The sequence below is a fragment of the Anabrus simplex genome, chromosome 3, assembly GCF_040414725.1.
Source record: "Anabrus simplex isolate iqAnaSimp1 chromosome 3, ASM4041472v1, whole genome shotgun sequence".
NCBI lineage: Eukaryota > Metazoa > Arthropoda > Insecta > Orthoptera > Tettigoniidae > Anabrus > Anabrus simplex.
Window position 1 is genome coordinate 42,948,623 of NC_090267.1, and position 18,537 is coordinate 42,967,159.

The window sequence follows — 18,537 nt, forward strand, 5'->3', positions numbered from 1 at the left end:
ACCTTCAGGTATTTTTCCTGTCGTCAAACACGCGTTGAACAGAGTGATCCATGTATGAAGTAGAATGTCACAGGTATCTTTCAGATAACTCACACTGCAGCAATGGGCTCCCGCGTGATGATAAAATGATCATGGAACAGAAATATACAGCATTATAGTCTCAATCCGAATCTTACCTTCCCCTTTACAACTGAGTACTCTTACAATGCACTTTGTTATTATTTACCTTAGTCAGTAGTAGCAGAACAGATGTAAAACAATGATAATAATAATATAACAATACGAACTGATACCAAAAAACTATCGCGTACTTTCGAAGAGGTATAAAACAATAGTATTTGCACGACCATGGGAAGTAAAAACAAGGATATAAATAAATGTAATACACTTACTAAGATATTCCAAATAGAAGGTCGTAGCAAGGCGGGGAAGTTACTACAGACCACCAAGGTCAGGTGGATTAAAGAATAAATAAATTACTACTAAGTAAAGTAGGTTATTACTGACTAAAATAAAAAACATTTAATGATAATTAGGAATTTAATAGGAAGTGACAATTTTAAATGACATTCAATGGCATAATTCTTTTGGATTAATAAATTAAACAAACAATCATTCAAAGAACTTAACATGTGCGAGATTTCATTAAAGGAAAATAAAACCTTCTTCAGACCTTGTGATCCCAGAACTGAATTAAGGAAATTACAGTAAGTTAATAAATCAAAAAATAAAACTTGACTGTAGCACAAGAGGAGAAAACGGTTTCTTAAAGACCATCTCTGGTTACTTGAGGAGATAACTCCACAAAATATTTCACCTGAACATGTTCTATAAAAGATAACACCCAGAATTAAATACATTCAGAAATTAATAATAAGCAAGAACGAAACTTTGAAGGAAATAAAGTTTAAATCCTCGAAACAAATCTCTCGGTTGACCCAACAGTTCACCTCATCCGCATAACAAATCAACATCATATCCTCGACAACCACATTTTACACTCACAACACAGAGAACGCCCGTCAGCTGCCAGCTCATAACAGAGAGCTTGCATCACAGAAATATTTACAAGTTGCAGTCATGGCAACGGGATCACATGACCCGAGAAAGAAAATGGCTGAGCATAAACAACCGAGTTAGTCAAAAAGCCACTTTCAACTCACTAACATTTGCCCTGGATGAAACTTTGACGCACTTGAAAATATAAATTCATTAAGAGTTATAAACCAAACGAAACCAAACCCCATGGCACTACAGCTCCTGAAGGGCCTTGCTCTGCCAAGCGACCGCTGCTCAGCCCGAATACCTGCAGATTACTAGGTGTCGTGTGGTCAGCACGACGAATCCTCTCGGCCGTTATTCTTCGCTTTCTAGACCGGGGCCGTTATCTCACCGTCAGATAGCTCCTCAATTCTAATCACGTAGGCTGAGTGGACTTTAAACCAGCCCTCAGATCCAGGTAAAACTCCCTGACCTGGCCGGGAATCTAACCTGGGCCCTCCGGGTAGGAGGCAAGCACGCTACCCCTACACCACGGGGTCGGTATTAAGAATTAAATCCATCCAAAATATAATGACTGAATATGCCTTTTAGATGCCACAGTCAATGAATAAATTCGGTTTTTACAATTATATCTAATCTGAATTTTACATGTAAAGCAGAACATTTCGTGTTTGGAATTAATTAATAGGCACACACATTGCCAAAATTGTACATGAGAGGAACACCAATAACTTAAATCATAACGTTATTACGAAGTGTTAATCTGTAACATCATGTCGAAACATATTCAAATGTAAATCGCTTGATTCGAGAAAGATCAAATATCATGCACAATATAATGTAGAATAATGTTTCCGCTTCGAACGATCAAAGAACAGTTCCACTTTCAGTTAGCATGCATTTCTTCAAGTTAATCCAATACCCAGATCACAATTTAGGGTTAGCGAAACTTACAGTCTCGCTGAGCATAGATTAAGAGGAGAAAAAAGGAAACCAAAGTATTTCGACTCTCTCCGGTTTTCGAGTAATTCATCCGGTGTCGAAAACCATGGCTCCTACTTCTTCTCCACTCAATTTTCAAGAAATTTTTCAACAGCAGCGATGAGGACGAGTCTTTTCACGCTCACATCCTTTCGACGATCACAATAATCAAAACCAAAACCGGTGGGCGTATATTCATATGCACGGAGATCACAAGAACAAGTCGAGTACTGTGAATGCCTCTAGATGGCAGTCCAGTGCAGATAGTGATTTCCACACAAGACAAGGTCTCGCGTGAATCATGCAAACTACTAGCAGCTTGCGGGTAAATGCAATATCTTAAGTGACGTTCCAATACAATCAACGGGGTATGATGTTGTTTGATAGTTTACCTTGATTAGATGTGTCAATTCCCAGGTATTCAGATACCTTTAAACTCTTCAAATATTGTCAGAACTGTAAGAATGTAGTTGGCATCATGAAATTTCCAGTAGACCTAGTGTACGTGTTCCTTATATTAGTGTAAAACTCACTGTCATTTGCCCTTTCTGAATTATTAACGGTTCCTCTAAAAGAGAAGTATGATACGATTTGTGTTGCACTCACTAATAACATTTAGCTGTTTTAATTTCAGGTCCATCCTTGCCTTCTTCGCCATAGTTGTGGTATTCAGTACCTGCTACGACATTTTCACGGATAAAAATGGTGAGTTAAACACAAAGCTTACTTCATTTCACGAATCCTTAACTGAACACCGGAAAATACGGTAGTTCATTTATACAAAGTGTATCATTTCACTATGAGTGGCCACATGTTTTCAGAATTCTAAATGTACAGAGGGTCAGGATCAATTATACATAGTGAGTACTCAGACCGCAGGCTTTTTTATTCTAAGCAGCCCAATCATCAACTGTCCCAGATGGCCTAGAGGTTACTGAATAAGCATATAGCGTAAGTGAAGTGAGGACTGGGTTATTTTCCCGTTATTTTCGTCGCCGGGCCAGGAGTTGTTAAATGTACCCACCAGGCCGACTGAACGTATGAGTGGCACTGTCACACCATTCAACACAGGAGCAGCTGCGTGAGGAATGGAATTGTTAATATCACTCATACCTCAGTCACCTTCAAACTGCCAATGTGAAGGTTGAAACTGTTACGTGTCAATGAAAGTAACAAATATTTCACTACCAGAGGATATAGTCCACTGCAAACGTTAGGTCAATCTAGCAAACGCAGGGTAATCGTGTTTGTAATTAAATATCTTGAGAGGTAATATTTGAAGATGGAAGATTCCAAATTATATGAGGGTTAATCCCAAAGTAATTCCAGTAAAAAGTTACAAAACGGGATTTGGGGTTTGGTAGAAAAACTAGAAGCTGAGGAAAGAAAGATAATAAAGAAATAATCATAAGAATAATAATAATGCTATTTGCTTTACGTCACACTAACTTCTTTTACGGTTTGCGGAGACGCCGAGGTACAAGAATTTCGTCCCACAGGAGTTCCTTTACGTGCCAGTAAAGCTACCGATACGTGGCTGACGTATTTGAGCACCTTCAGATACCACAGGACTGAGCCAGGATCGAAACTGCCAAGTTGGGTCCAGAAGGCCAGCGCCTCTCTGAGCCACTCAGCCCGGCAAAGGAACTCTTGGAGTCTGTCAAAGAAAATAGTGAGTACAAGAGAGGACCAGAACATGAGCTATATTCATAAAAGGAAAATATAATGGATACCATTCGAAATTACGACGATCGTTTTGTGAATCCAACTGAAATGATAGAGATGAAAAGTACTGTCCAATCGGAACTTTGCCTACTTTCTGTTTAAAAAGACCAAAGGAGGCTGGTTCAACGAGTTGAGATAAGACTCAACATAAGTGGGTAAAACACGCGATGACATCACAAAACATGACTCTTTTCTAAATAAGCAGGAAGGATATAGTGCTTGCCAGAAGAACTTCGCACGCGTAAATTTTCTCCACTACACGGAAAAGCACAACATCTTGGGTAGGTTTTGATGTTAGATGACGAAAGAGTGAGTGCAGATACTTTGGTGGTAGCTTCTTACGACATACAGGGGTTATAGATAAAGCATCAGTTTACTCCTGTCACGCCGGAGATAACAGTAGAAAAATGAGTGTATTCAGGAAATAATAATAAGATTCGTAAATATAATACTGTGATGTTCAAAACATTAAAGTACCCAAATGTATAATTAATTTGTAAGGTGTTTATACAATGTAGCGTGGATCATTCGAACGTTCTTAATACGAATTCCTCAATAATTCGAACTTTTCGTATGGACACTTAAATTATCTATTAATATAATATTAAAATATCCTCGCTAATTCGAATTTGTATTGGTTAATTCGAAGTAAAAATCTCGAAAATTCTTAAAACCTTATTATATATGAATAGTTATCATTACTGAAATAGTCTGGTTCATGTTTTCTACCACCGCGTTGGCACCTGCTGCTGAATCCCTGGCTGGCGTCGAGCGTGATCTCAACGCTCTCAAGGTCACTTCAGCTGTTGATCACACTACACTCACAACAGTCAGTCTTTTTGCAGGCGCGAAACGTTGAGCGTCTTCGTAAGTTTACTCATGTAATGTTTTCAGCGGTTTGTGTTTTTACGGTATCAAGGCTCTTTCCAAGCCCTCTCTTGTTCAGTACAAATCGTTCACTCCAGCCGAAAATTATTACAGTTATTGAAGAAGTGCAAAGAGAAGTACCTAAAAAGGAAATCGGACGTTGCTAAAGAATACGGAATGCCTGTGAATACGCAGTCAACGTTTCTGAAGAATAAGGAAAACTGCCAAACAGTTCAAGAATTAATACAGAGAAAAGAGTGAGTGGACCAGAAAATCCAGGCATTGATGAACGTATGTCAGTTTGGTTCAAGCAAGCAAAAGGCAAAAGAATTCCTAAAAATGAGGGGCAGGAAAATTTAACTGAAGAAATTTTAAACATCATCAATTCACCTGAAGACTATACTACTGTACGGTGCATTAGATAATAAACAAATTTTTTTTAAAAATCTTTAATTTTTTAAACAGTTCTGATAACGCTAGATGTTATCTCATTGGCTTTTTCCTTGCTGTACGTAATTTTCGACTCAATTTTTCTTATTTCTTTTAATTCGAATTTTGGGCAAATCTAACTTTTATTGCGGTCCCTATAGTTTCGAATTACCCAATTTGCACTGCTTGTTTATAGGTCATTTGATATTTTTACGCGTATTTCTAGGGTCTTTAGTCATCTACTTAACATTACCACCTCATTTAATTGTATCACGACGATAACGAAATCTGAACACGTTGAGTCTTAAGTAATGTATTACAACATCACGCGTATTAATAGCTTGCAGTGAATTCCCGTAGCCCCGGGCTATTGGACCGGAGACACACCATGCTTATTTTAGCTCATTAATACGAGAAGAACGTTATCAATGTACAGATTTACATAGTCCCCGCCATATTCTGACGAGGCAGTTGGAATTTGTTAACTTCTACTTTTTGAACTTTGCTATGTGACGCTCAGAATGGCCACGAAATTTCTACCTATTGGAGTGATTGTTACGGAACTAGATGATCGAAGGACAGCGTGGTAGATGGGAAGGAGAGACACATCAGATCTTATTGCACCATGTGGTAGTAGAGACAGTGAGAGATTTGAGAGTGGATATACTTCAACGGCGAGAGATAGAGGAGGTACTTCAACAATCCCTTTCTAGAAGAGAAAGACTTGATTATCAGCAGGAAGAAAGTCATCCGTTGGATTCGTTACGAGGAGCTGGAAGCCAGAGGTGGACACAATGTTCTGTTCTTGTATTTGCGTCAAAACTTCAATTTATATCTGAGTAGAATTCTACTCATAGTAATTCACATTGAGAAATTGTTTTCTCGATGAAGAGCTGCTCAGGTTCAGTAGAGATCGGTTTTGACTTGTCTCGAACAGTATTTAATTGTGTTATATATTAAGTTATGCAGAGATTCCAGTAATACGGAAGAATACTAATATACTCTCTCCAGGTACACAACCCATGGTGTTTTGATATTGAAATTAGGACTCTGTGCACTATGCAATGGATGTTATAGGGAGTATTAAGGTCATAAAAGTCGTTGTCCAATTAGTGGACAATGCATGCATCGGAAATGAGACTGGTTCTCACCACATGAGATGACAAAGGCAGTACGAGAGAACCAGGAAACAACAGCTCCTACATAACTCCTTTAACATCTCTTTTATTTACATATAATAGTAAATACATAAAATTATTTCAAATGATTAACAATTGAACACACAATTAGATAGAGAAAAGCACAAACAGAAACCCTCTTTAGAAATTATTGTTGCCTAATATTCAGAAATTATTTGAAGTTTCAGAATATCACAATAATGCCCATCTGTAGATATCAAGAATTAACAAATAACAATGAATGTATCACGCAAACGTACATCACACTTTTATACAGTCTATATTTATTCCTTTTAATTTACTCTTGATACTTCCAACACTTCACACTTAGAGAACACTACTTAGCTGCTCTATATTTTCTCCCAACCATCTCTTCCTTTTCGGACACTGAATTAAGATTAAAACATAGTCACTTAACTCGTACAGCCTTTCGATTTCACTGTAAGGCACAGGAGATTTAGACACACAGTCGACATAACAACCTGCAAGTAATACGAGAGCACTGTTCAGTTGCGGTAGTTGTAAACTAAATGTAGGGCGGATCACCAATTCAGTAGCGACATATGTGTTCGGACGTCCGATTATGCACTTCAGCGTCTGTTTAAGTTTATTCCACGTCGGCCGAATCTTCCCACAAGTTGTAAGTCTGTGCTGGATTGTGTGTTCATATTGACATATGTTGCACAAATCCGTCGGTGTAATATCATGGATTACCTTACACCAACTTTATTTTACTGCGTCTGAAAGTATGCGATTAGAGATATTCTCCAATACTCTATTTCAGTTGATTATCACATCTGCTTTCGTTATGTTAGGGGCTAAATTCTGTTGAGAGAGTATACAATTACAAACCTTTTTCGTTAAGACAGCTGGAGATGTGATGACATCTTTTGGCATATAACTAAACTTGTCTCTCAGATATGTTGCGCGAGGGGCATGATAACTGATGTCATAATAAGTTGGTGGGTTAATGCACTGTTGAAGACTGCACCATCTCATGAGGAAATTCTTCGATTTATGATCCACTGCGCTGTGAAACAGCTTCACTTTTCTTGTTTGAAACAAGGTTTTTGCTTTCTCTTTGGCGTCGATTAGTCCCAACTCACCCTGGGATTTAGGTAAGATGAGTGTACTTCTGGCAAGGCGTATTAATGATCCTTGAAAAAAGAACCAACCGCAATTATGCGTTTACCAATCATTCTTGGCAATCGAAGGATTTGGCTCAGATACCATATTTTGCTTAAGCATATATTATACTTTGCTGCAAGGGGAAAGATCTATAACTTGTTTCAATATGCCTCTTACAGCATGAAAAGCATCGGCCCAGTTCTTTTTGATCATAATGTGTACACTATTAAAGATGGTTATTTCCAGAATTTAATGTTCCTGTGTTAAAGTTTCACAATCTGGAAGTGCCCATTGGACACGGCCAGTGTTGCCAAACTACATCGCCTTCGTCTTCTTTCGGTTCAGCTGAGCCCCAGAATATCTCTCGTAATCCTATATTACCTTGAACAAATGCTGGATATCAATAGTTTGATCCAATATTGGAGTAACGTCATCTGCGAATGTGACGACATCTAGATTACTAGGACAGAAAGTATGTTGTAGATTACTAGGGAGGTGTTCTAGGGAGATAACAAAGATGAACAGGGACAGCGGGCACCGTTGTCGTACTCCTCTGTGGATGTGGATTGGCCTAGTTAAATAACCATTTATCCCTTGAAGAGCCTCCATTAATAATTTTTCCCATGACAGTCGTGAATCGAGTGCCAATGCCAAGGGCATTTGGTGTTTCAATTATATATTTGTGGTTTACCCTGTCAAATGCGTGGTCAAATTCTAGTGATATTAGAAGTTTCTTCTTATTGTCGACCAACGACTCGCTTGTAACATCCCGAATTACACGTAGAGAATTTATTATACATCTTCCTGGTAGTACACCAGCCAGGTGTTCCAATGTGGCGTCCTCCACAAACGCAGTTGTCTCCTTTTCACACATTTAGTTAATAGCTTATAGTCAAAATATAAGATCGTTATTGTCTGAAAGTCAGATAACTTGATTGGATTTGTCGTCTTCGGAAGAAGGATCACAAGGCCTTCTTTTAACTTGTCGATGTTCCTTTCTCGATTACAAGCATCATTCATTGCTGCAACACTTTCATCTGTAATGGTGGACCAATATGTCTGGTAAAAAGCTCTCCCTAGTCCATCTGGACCACGAGATTTGTTCGGTGCGCTTTGAAGTATTGCCTGATTTATTTCTACTACGGTGATGCCTTGGGTCAAACTTCCTTGTTCCCTATGCTGAATTCCTCCCTTTATATTTTCAAAGAATGGGTGTTGGTGATTTATGATGTTGAGAGAATCTTCTTTCTACAAGGACTGATAAAAACTCTCCGCTCTCCGCCACTTCATTTATTATTTCGGGGCTATTCATTATTTGTCCATTAGTTGTCGCGATGTCTTTTTTTCCTAGAATTCCTTATAAGGTGGTAACTGGCAGGTGACTCGTTGGCAAGGCATTGATGATCCTGCGCTTGAATTTGCAGACCTTCCATTTCTCTTCGCTGTATCGTCAGTACCTGCGAATTTGTTTTCTTCAATCTTCGATATGTATCATTATATAACTGCCTTAAGGATTCGTAATAGAATTCTGTCGTTTGGTTTATCTGTTTTCTCCTCTCGGCACTGGATGTGCTTAATAGCCAGATCGTGCGAGGTTTAGCGTATAATAGCCACCACTCAAGAGTACCTTTATATCGGGGTATGTATGATTTCCATTTTTGCCATTCAGCAAAAAATCTTTCATGTAAGTCCATGTTTCTTCAAAATAGATTAATTTAATCTCCAAATTCCTCGCCCGCGTCTGGGTCCCCACTGAGGTTGCCGGATCTTACAGATAAATGCACAATGGTTTGAAAATTCTACTGGGAATACATCTGTTTCCCTCACTTTGTCGTTTAGTCCCCAGCTGACATTTATTCTATCGAGTCAAGAAACGCCATCTTTGTAATAATACGAATATCCAGCTGACCTCTGTTGCTTCACTTCACATATATCTAGTAGGCGTAGCCCTTTTTTTAAATCAGACAGCGCCGGACATGCCTGAAGTTGTCCCATTTGGTCTTTGGCTGATAATACTGCGTTAAAATCACCCCCAAGGATCATATTATCTCTATGTCCGTAAATAAGTGGAAGGATTTATGTGGTATAGAACAGCCGTCTTCGCGTCCATGCTTGTGAGCCTGATGGGGCATAGATATTTAATATATGAGTAAGTTCCGAATACGTATGCTGATTCCTCGAGAATTTGACAGGAGTGCTGTGTTTGAGTATTTTATATTGCCCTTAACGTGTATGGCTTTACTACGTTTGTGCTCCTTAAGATTAATAATTTTTTTGTATCCAGAAATGGGAGAAAGGTCTTCGGTTGCGACTTCTTGCAACATAACAATATCCATGACCTGGTCACGATTAATCTGTTTAAGAAGTTACTGCTTACTTGCAGTTTGAATACAGTTTATATTTAGTGTTATCTATCTCTATGCTGACAGCATCCTCGTGAAAGTATGCACTTTTCTTCTCCTAATAAACACACTGGAGATGGGGGAGGGATTCTATCGTCCATTTCCTAATCTACTCCTCTGTAGCCGCGGGTCTCTGCCGTTGTATGGCGTCTGTGTTTCCTCCCCCTAGGGTCGATGTGTTTTTACTTTTGTTTTTCTTTTCGAAATGGTAATTTCTTGGGTTGGTGTTTCATTTGTCTTCAAGCTTTCTTTATCCCTTGACCTCGTCTCTTGTATTTCCATAAGATTCGAGGTTTCTGCTTAGATTTCATCGGTCCGTTGCATGCTATTAGTCGTAGTGTCTTGAATAGCGCTCGTGTTCAGTGATTGAATACTCTTGTCGCTCTCTCCTGGTTTCTCTAGTGTGCTAGCATGCGTTATATTCTCCGCTTCGGTGTTGACAGGTGTGTTTACAATTTCCTGTTCAAGGTTGTGTATTACCGACATTTCCGCACCTGCATCACCTTCATTCTTGCGTTGACTATTATCGGATGTTTGTGTTCATCTTGTTTTGATGGCTGTATTCTTTCTGTGTGGATAGGTCGTTCGGCGAGGCTGCCTGGCTGACTTGTGTTGGGGATAAGACATTGGCGTTAGTAAGTGACTCATACACTTCGCGTTGTTCTGTAGCCTGTGCTTGTACTGGGGAAGGTTTGTCTGTGTGAAATATGCTCTAATACAGCGGGTGAATCAGTGGGACGTTTCCTGTTCGCAACTATCCCACTGAGTAATCTGGGCCCTGTTTTGTTGTCGTTCACGCCTCGCCTTATCGGGCAATCTTGTCTAAAGTGGTCCGTAGCGTTTCAGTAAAAGCAGGATTTAGAATTCATTTTTTACTTGCGTTTAATTATCCATCTATGGCCACGATAGGTGGTATGGGAATTTTAAGTTATGTTCGCATAGCTCTGATACCACTGTAAATGTAGGTTGAAGACCATCTTTCATTTCTAATTTCCCTTACTTTCCCATACTTGCTAAGAATAACATTAATTTCTCGTTTGGAATTTCTATTGGTAGGTTCATTATTCTGAGCAATTTACTAATCAACATCTGCACATGTTATAACAACATCAAGAAGGAACCGTAACATTTTCGTATCTGTGATTTTCCGTTTGTAGTTAGTACCTTCTCCATTAGCAATTCACTGGTTAGTTTGATGTAGACAGCGGTTTCCAGACTGTCGAGTTGAATGGCTTACAGTTGATCAACTTTAAGAGTTATAATGAATCAACTCATTAATTTCTGCTGGCCCTGGTTTATTTGTGTTGTCTATAAATGCACATTTTATTATATTCCTCATAATGCTATTTGTTGCCATTGTAACTTTGACTATTTTACTGGAAAATATTAACGCACCAACGTCACCCTCAATGAAGTGAAGGCAGAGTACAGCGAACCGCTCTCTACCGCAGCTCAAACCGGACTGCACATCGAACGTATCCAGACACCACAATCCACAAATGGTGAGCTAATGGCATAAATTACAGCAAGTCTCCGCGTAACAGTCCATTTTATTACATTTCATTTCACTCAGTGTTTCTCTTGTTTCCGTAAGATCAGTTTTAGCTATAACGCCGTCACGTTTATCATCCTAATAAATCGTAATAATGATAATAATCTGTACAATTTTAGCTTTGGTGTCTGTCTGTTTGTTTGTTTCTTTTGTCTGTCTGTTTGTCTGTTTGTCTCTGTTCTTATAACTTGAAAACTACTGGTTATATTTCTACCAAACTTAATATTTAGAATCCACCTGTCCTTGGGTAGGAAATATACCTCCCTTAATGGAAATCAATTTATAAAACTGTTTCTCATGTACATCATTCCGATACGGGGACACTTCGAGCGGACATTTCTTTTATTCTTTTGTCGATTCGTCTGTTCGTCCGTTTGTTGAGTTCTCATAACTGGGAGAGTACTCTTCATATTTCTGCCAAACTTTATATATGTCCTTGGGAAGATATTGAGGACAACATTACTTCTAAATCCCGAATTGGTTTCGGGGTTCATAGGAAGTCGAAACATTGATTTTACACTCCGATAAATTATACATGACCAACCTTAGTGGAAAACTACCAGCCTTAATGGAAATCAGTTTATTTATTTTTTCTCATGTGCACTTTTCTATAGGAGGATAATAAGGGAGGATATCATTAATGGGCCGTTCTACAGGCTGTCATATCATTTCAGGTTGGTTTAAAAGGTTTAACTAAAGAGTCATTTTACCCTTTTCGATAGAACAGATAATAAGGGAGGTTATCGTCAACGATTGGTTTCATGAGTCGTCAGCCACAATACCACTCCTGGTTTCAGGTGAACAACAAAAAGTAAACGAAAAATAATGAGAATTATGCACATATTCGAACCATTAACTGTTTCGTTCGATAAACTCTGTTATTCTGTGATTCTGTGTGCACTTGGTTCAGCTTTATCGTACTTCACGTTACTGCCACGTGCTTTTGTAGTAGAATATCAGTTTAACATTCCGAATTAAATGTGTGAATACAGTCATGTAACTTCTCATGAATTCATTAACGAATCGTGAAATTGATTAACAATTCCCGTGCGATGAATGGGTACATATTCTAATAATAATAATAATAATAATAATAATAATAATAATAATAATAATAATAATAATAATAATATCCTGACCCAAGGGTTACTGGTTAGCCCAGTGGTCTTTATTTCATAGAGCCCCGTGTTCGACTAGCAGGCGGTCCGAATACTTTTCCCTAGCTCGAGGTTTATGTGATCATCTTAATATATATATAGTGTACGCTTACTTTGTCATTTAGGGCAACTGTTACATAATTTGGTTTCACAAACAAATGTATAGATGGAATAGTTGGATGAGAACCTCCAGAAGTCACTTGCCAGGTTTGAAGTCTCGTCCTCCCTACTTTCATTGCGTCACCGGCTGAACTCACGAAGCATCCGGGCGATGGAATGTTCCAAAAGGAAATAGACACTACGTAAAATATAATGAAAGTAGAAATCTCTATAATGTGAGAGGAATACACTACTATTATTAAATGATAAGAAGCTTCGTTCAAATATATTTTTCTAAACATTTTATTATACTGATTAAAACCACACGAGATGATGCCATATTTCAACATATGAGCAAATAAACAATCAACACTGATGCAAACGTTATATACATGGTATGCCTTCATGTTCTTGTAGTTTATTCACAGTCGTAGTTGGTCCTTGGCAGACCTCAATTCATTTGATTAATACACACTGATACGTGGTTTTATTTATTTATAACAATGATATTAAATGGCATCTAATATTTAATAAGCTAATCAAAATGGATATTAAATGGCATCCATTCTGTTGATTCATTATCATAAATCGATATTAATTAATCATATCTTTAATTAATTATCAATCATCATGATTTGGAATGAAATCACCAGTACATCTACTTTACACACGAGATTGCATCGCTGCATATCAAACATATGGTCCACTTGACCAAGACAATTATATATTTACACTGAACACATACGTGTATCCTGGGTTTACCTAACAATTTAAATTCAAAGAAAAATCAGCCAACGCTGGAATCGAATCCATCGCCGTAGAACACTTTGGGAAATAATAAAACACATAAACACATTACATAAAACATATCAAACTTATATCACAAAATAAATTTCGAAGGTTTTGGCTTAACCAAGCCATGGTATCTGGTTAAATTCTTCGCTCCAACATGTGTCAAACACAGGTACTTCAGCTTCGAGGGTAAAAAGTTTAAACTCCAATCACGAGCTAATTAAATGCATAACATGGGAATGGATCTATCCTTCGCAAAATCAGAAAATTATCCGCATTACCTATAACGTATCATTAAAATGGAATTGAAACTGCTCTGGTGAATTAAAAGCAAACATAAACCTGCTGGAAAACAACAAGAACTCCTCCGATCCTAAGTCCACCCAAATAAAACTGTCAATCATGACAACAGCTGTGTGACCAGCTCTGTGGCTACAGACACATTGAAATCGTCGTTCTTTCTTTCCTTCTTTCTTTCCTTCCTTCTTTCTTTCTTTTTCTTTTTCTTTCTTTTATATATCATCTCGGCTTGTTCTCATGTACGTATTAATTTGAGAGCCATTTCCTCTTCTTATTCATTATTTGGCTATATATTCAGCCCAATTCAATAAATCATAACAGCCACAATTATTATTATCTTTTATCATTCCAACAACACAACATGTTACAGCTTCACCCCTCCATATCATACCACCACGTCTCAAATCCGTTCTATTAATTTACGGAGAAGACTCCATTCTTACAGGTTATTTAATTCTTCTCGCAAAATACCTCGGTTTGGGACATCTTCAATGACCATCTATCATCATACAGGATTTATAATATCTGAATCACCCTGAATCAAACATATAGTTTATATTCAAACTACTATAAAAATCTTTACCAGATAATAACATTACGGAGAAATTATAAGTTTAGCTAAATCGCTATTCTTCCCAAATATGTGCTTCATCTACACTAAGAACTTAAGGGGATCTATATAAAAATTCATGCAAATAAACCTGATAAATATTAATGATTATTCTTAAATCATTTAAAAATCCTAACTAAAATAATAAATCTTTCCCCGTCACACACGTATGGTGTTCCCTACATTTTAAATGAATAATTATACATTTTAATATTTACAAAACAAAAATTACTACTAGCATGCAAATCTCGTAGTAAAATATATTCAAATTATGTACTTATCAAATGCTGGGTATGGTTTGCTGTCATCTCGAGGTACATCTTAGGTTTTTACTCCTTCATGATGAGCGGTCTTCTCGTTAATAGTCCTTAGTTCCTCTCCATACTACCACGATCCAAGTCACGAACTGTGGTCTTCTTAGTTGATTCCCTGGACGTTCCCTGTAGAAATGACTGTAGGCACTTAGGAGCGATTCTTTTAGGCTCCAAATCTGGGGTTCGACGATCACTCACGAACATAAGGCAAAAATGGGAAATCAGTAATTAAACACTGTTTATGTACTTTCAAAAGGATCTACTGCTGGCACGATACACCGATAAACAATGCAAATAGTGGCAAGTTCGGGAACATTTATTTAATTTTATTGAATGTCACTCACTCGTAAAATGCTTTGGATCGGTTATTATTGATTATTGAATATAATTAACTGTCTCACTACCTCTAAACTATCTGACGCGTTTGCTCTTTCATTGTTGATTGCACCATGTGCTGCAACTCACTGTTGTTAACAATTAAATGCTAAATATTAAAATAAGGCTTCTATTCCCCAAATAATGCACATTGTCTGGTACCACACGCCTTATCCCGCGATATCTTGCACCGCAGTGATGTGTTTTTCTTCTAAGACACAACACTTCATAAACTGATATCCAAGTTCACGCCTCACGTGTTAGTACCGCAGCTACACGAATGACAATGAGATACTGTATCCAGGTCCTAGCTCAACTTATAGCCTCCGGAGAAATTATCATGGGGGAGGTATATTATGCCCCTGCTGCAATTTAAAGGTCCGGTAATCGGAATCTTTCAGCGACGTGAAAACAATCAAATTATAGCTTGTGACCTCTACTTTCTACTGAACAGATATAAAACTAAAGCGATCAGTAGGTCAAAAGCGTCCTTTTAGAAAATCACGCGTCAATGTTCATCACGCAAGATCTCCCACTTTTTTCCACACGTTGTCAGATTTCAGCAGTCATCTTTACTCTGCGTACTGCTATATGACAAACGCCATTACCGATCCACTATTCAAGTATTGCATTTATATGCATTAACAATTAGCATTAAGTACATCGGTTCGAATGAGACCTGCCTCATAATTTTTCAAAAATTATTTCAGATGAAGGTGTTCTTATTCTTCCTCTTTTTAGTAAATGATAGTGAATTGGCACCAGTGAATGCGGTGTTGAATTAGTAGAGGACATTTATTTCTCAGGGGTAATACACCTTAACTCAGCCCACTCTCCGACAACCTACGTTTCCACGCTTAGCGTCATCTTCCCTTCTCGCTTCCTCGGAAAGAGTGCACGATTTCAAGGTTCAGCGGTAATGCGCTATCCTTTTCTCGTTACAGGGCAGAAAACTGCTCCCTTCGGGCTGGGATATCGCAAATCACACCCCGGTTCGGCATGTAGACTGCTAATTACTGCATTATATGTCACAGAATGTTGCGGAAAACGTCATATATAATTGACTAGACCTCCTAACATGCCTATGGCATGGTGATGAACGGTTACAATATATACAGATATAATATTTATTTTAGTATCGGCTTTACTCCCACCGACACACCTTATGGCGGCGATGGGGTAGGAAAGGGCTAAGAGTGGGAAGGAAACAAACGAGGCGTTATTTACGGTACAGTTCCAGTATTTGTCTGGTGTAAACATGGGAAATCATGGAAGCAATTTTCAGGGCGTCCGACGGTGGGGTTGGAACCCAATATATCCCGAAAGCACGCCGACAGCCGCGCGCTCCTAACCACACGGCCAACTCGCTCGGTCGTCATTTCATCACAAAATGAATCCCACTAACAATCAGCACAAAAACAACTCAATAGTGCAAATTCTATCTATAGGCCTTTGATATTTGAAATGGCATCCAGCAATAAAAGTGGGTTTAATTAACGTTACTGCCGACCATAGATGATAGTAAATAAAGCCAGAAAGTAATAATAATAGTATTCTTCTTTGTGTCATCAGTCCATAGACTGGTCTGATTCAGCTCTGAATTCCACCTTATCCTCTGCTTAACTTTTCATTTCTACGTAACTGCTGCAAACAACATCTGTTCTAATCTGCTTGCCATATTCATACCATGGTCCACCCCTACAGGTTCTACCGCCTACACTTCCCTCAAAACACAACTGCGCGAGTCATAAGTGCCTTAAAATGTGTCCTATCATTCTAGCTCTCCTTCTGGTCGAATTTAGCCAAATCGATTTCCTCTCGCCAATTCGATTCAATATTTCTTCATTCGTGATTCTGTTCATCTCACCTTCAGCATTCTTCTGTAACAACACATAAAAAAGCTTCTATCCTCTTTCTTTCCGAGCTAGTTATCGTCCATGTTTCACTTTCATACAATGCCACGCTCCAGAAGAATGTCTTCAACAATATCTCTCTAATTCCTATATCATTGTTCGAAGGGATCAAATTTCTTTTCTTAGGAAATGTCTTCTTTGCTTATGCAAGTCTGCATTTTATGTCTTCCTTGTGATAGTACCTATATCACACCCTCGCACTATATTTAGAAGTAAGAGGTATCATTGTCAACATTCGAGTTAGTATTATATATATAATTCGCTAGGGCCATCAAGGACCACGTTAAGTCTTGTTGCATTTGACATTGAACTTGGCCTTCTTTAGAGCCCAAATTTCCCCCATTATTTGTGAGTGGGCCTGCTTACGCTCCTCTGTCCAAGGGGCACCGTGTCTTCTCTTCGGTTGCTCGTCTCGGTTTAGCACGTACGTCAATATTTTCTTGCGGAAGAGATCTCTGTTAAGAGCGTCTTCAGCTGAGATATGTAGCATTTGCAGGTCTTCTTTGGTATTTCTAAACCAGGGAATTGTGGTTTTGGGGTTTGAATCAAAAAAGTGAAAGATTTCTTTAGTTAACTTTCTTCCGTCCATTCTTTTCAGATGACGGTAAAATCGTGCCCGTCTTTTTCTGATTGTGTCGGTAATTTTCTCTATTTTGCTGTAGACTTCCTTGTTGGATCTCTTTTGATGGATTCCATTTCTGTACTATGATCCCAAGATTCCTCTCACAATTTTGCGTTCTCTTTTCTCCAGTTCTTCAAGGAGTCCTTTGTTGGCATTTAGAGACAGGGTTTCGGCTGCATATAGAACTACTGGCTTCAGAACTGTTTCATAGTGACGTATATTGGTGTTTTGGGGGAAAGGCATTTTTTGTTGTAGATTGTGCGGGATGCTTGGTAGGCTATTTCCAGTTTGCGTACTCGCTCCTGAAGTGCTTCATTGTCCAGTCCATTTTTCATGATGATCTCACCCAGGTATTCGAATATGTCTACTAGGGTGATGTCCCCGTATTTTGTATGGAGTTTTGGTGGAGCCTCTTTGATGTTAGTCATTACTTCTGTTTTCTCAAACGATATCTGCAAACCGGTTTGTTCGGCAATTTCCTTTAAAATTTAAACTTGAGCTCTAGCGGTTTCTATGTCGTTTGAGAGAACAGCAATATCATCGACAAATGCTAAGCAGTCTGTTGCGATCCCCTTGGATTTGGTTCCTATTCTCAATGGACTGTAGTTGATTTCCTGTAATCTCACCCGCCAGGTTCTGATGATCTTTTCAAGAACACAGTTGAAGAGTATCGGGGATAGCCCATCACCTTGTCAGACTCCTGTTTTGATGTCAAATGAATGCGAGAGACATCCGTGGAACTTCGTGTATCGGTCAGGGTGGCTCTAATTAATGCCAGCAGTTTCAAATCAACTCCAAATTCATTTAAGATGTTTAGCAGGACTTCCAGGTCAATGGAGTCGTACGCTTTCTTAAAGTCCACAAAGACAGACACATACTGCTTCGACCTTCGTGCACGATATCTGATGATCGTTTTCAAATTTTGGATCTGTTCAGCTGTTGAGTGACCTTTTCTGAACCCTCCTTTGTATTCACCTATTTGATGTTCGACTTGTGCTTCCAAACGCTCCAGGATGACAAGTGATGGAATTTTGTAAGTCACGGGTAGCAATGATATTCCTCTGTAGTTGTTGATGTTCTTCATGCTGCCT

The 18,537-nt window shown here is 38.5% G+C and overlaps 1 protein-coding gene across 1 annotated transcript in view; it reads left to right on the top strand.

The window, feature by feature from the left end:
• LOC136866639 (nose resistant to fluoxetine protein 6) overlaps positions 1–18,537 on the top strand; it is a 254,056-nt gene that overhangs the window by 57,290 nt on the left and 178,229 nt on the right. The window contains exon 4 of the mRNA XM_068226574.1: positions 2,618–2,688. Within this exon, the coding sequence (XP_068082675.1) occupies positions 2,618–2,688 (71 nt within the window). The remainder of the gene's footprint in view (positions 1–2,617; positions 2,689–18,537) is intronic.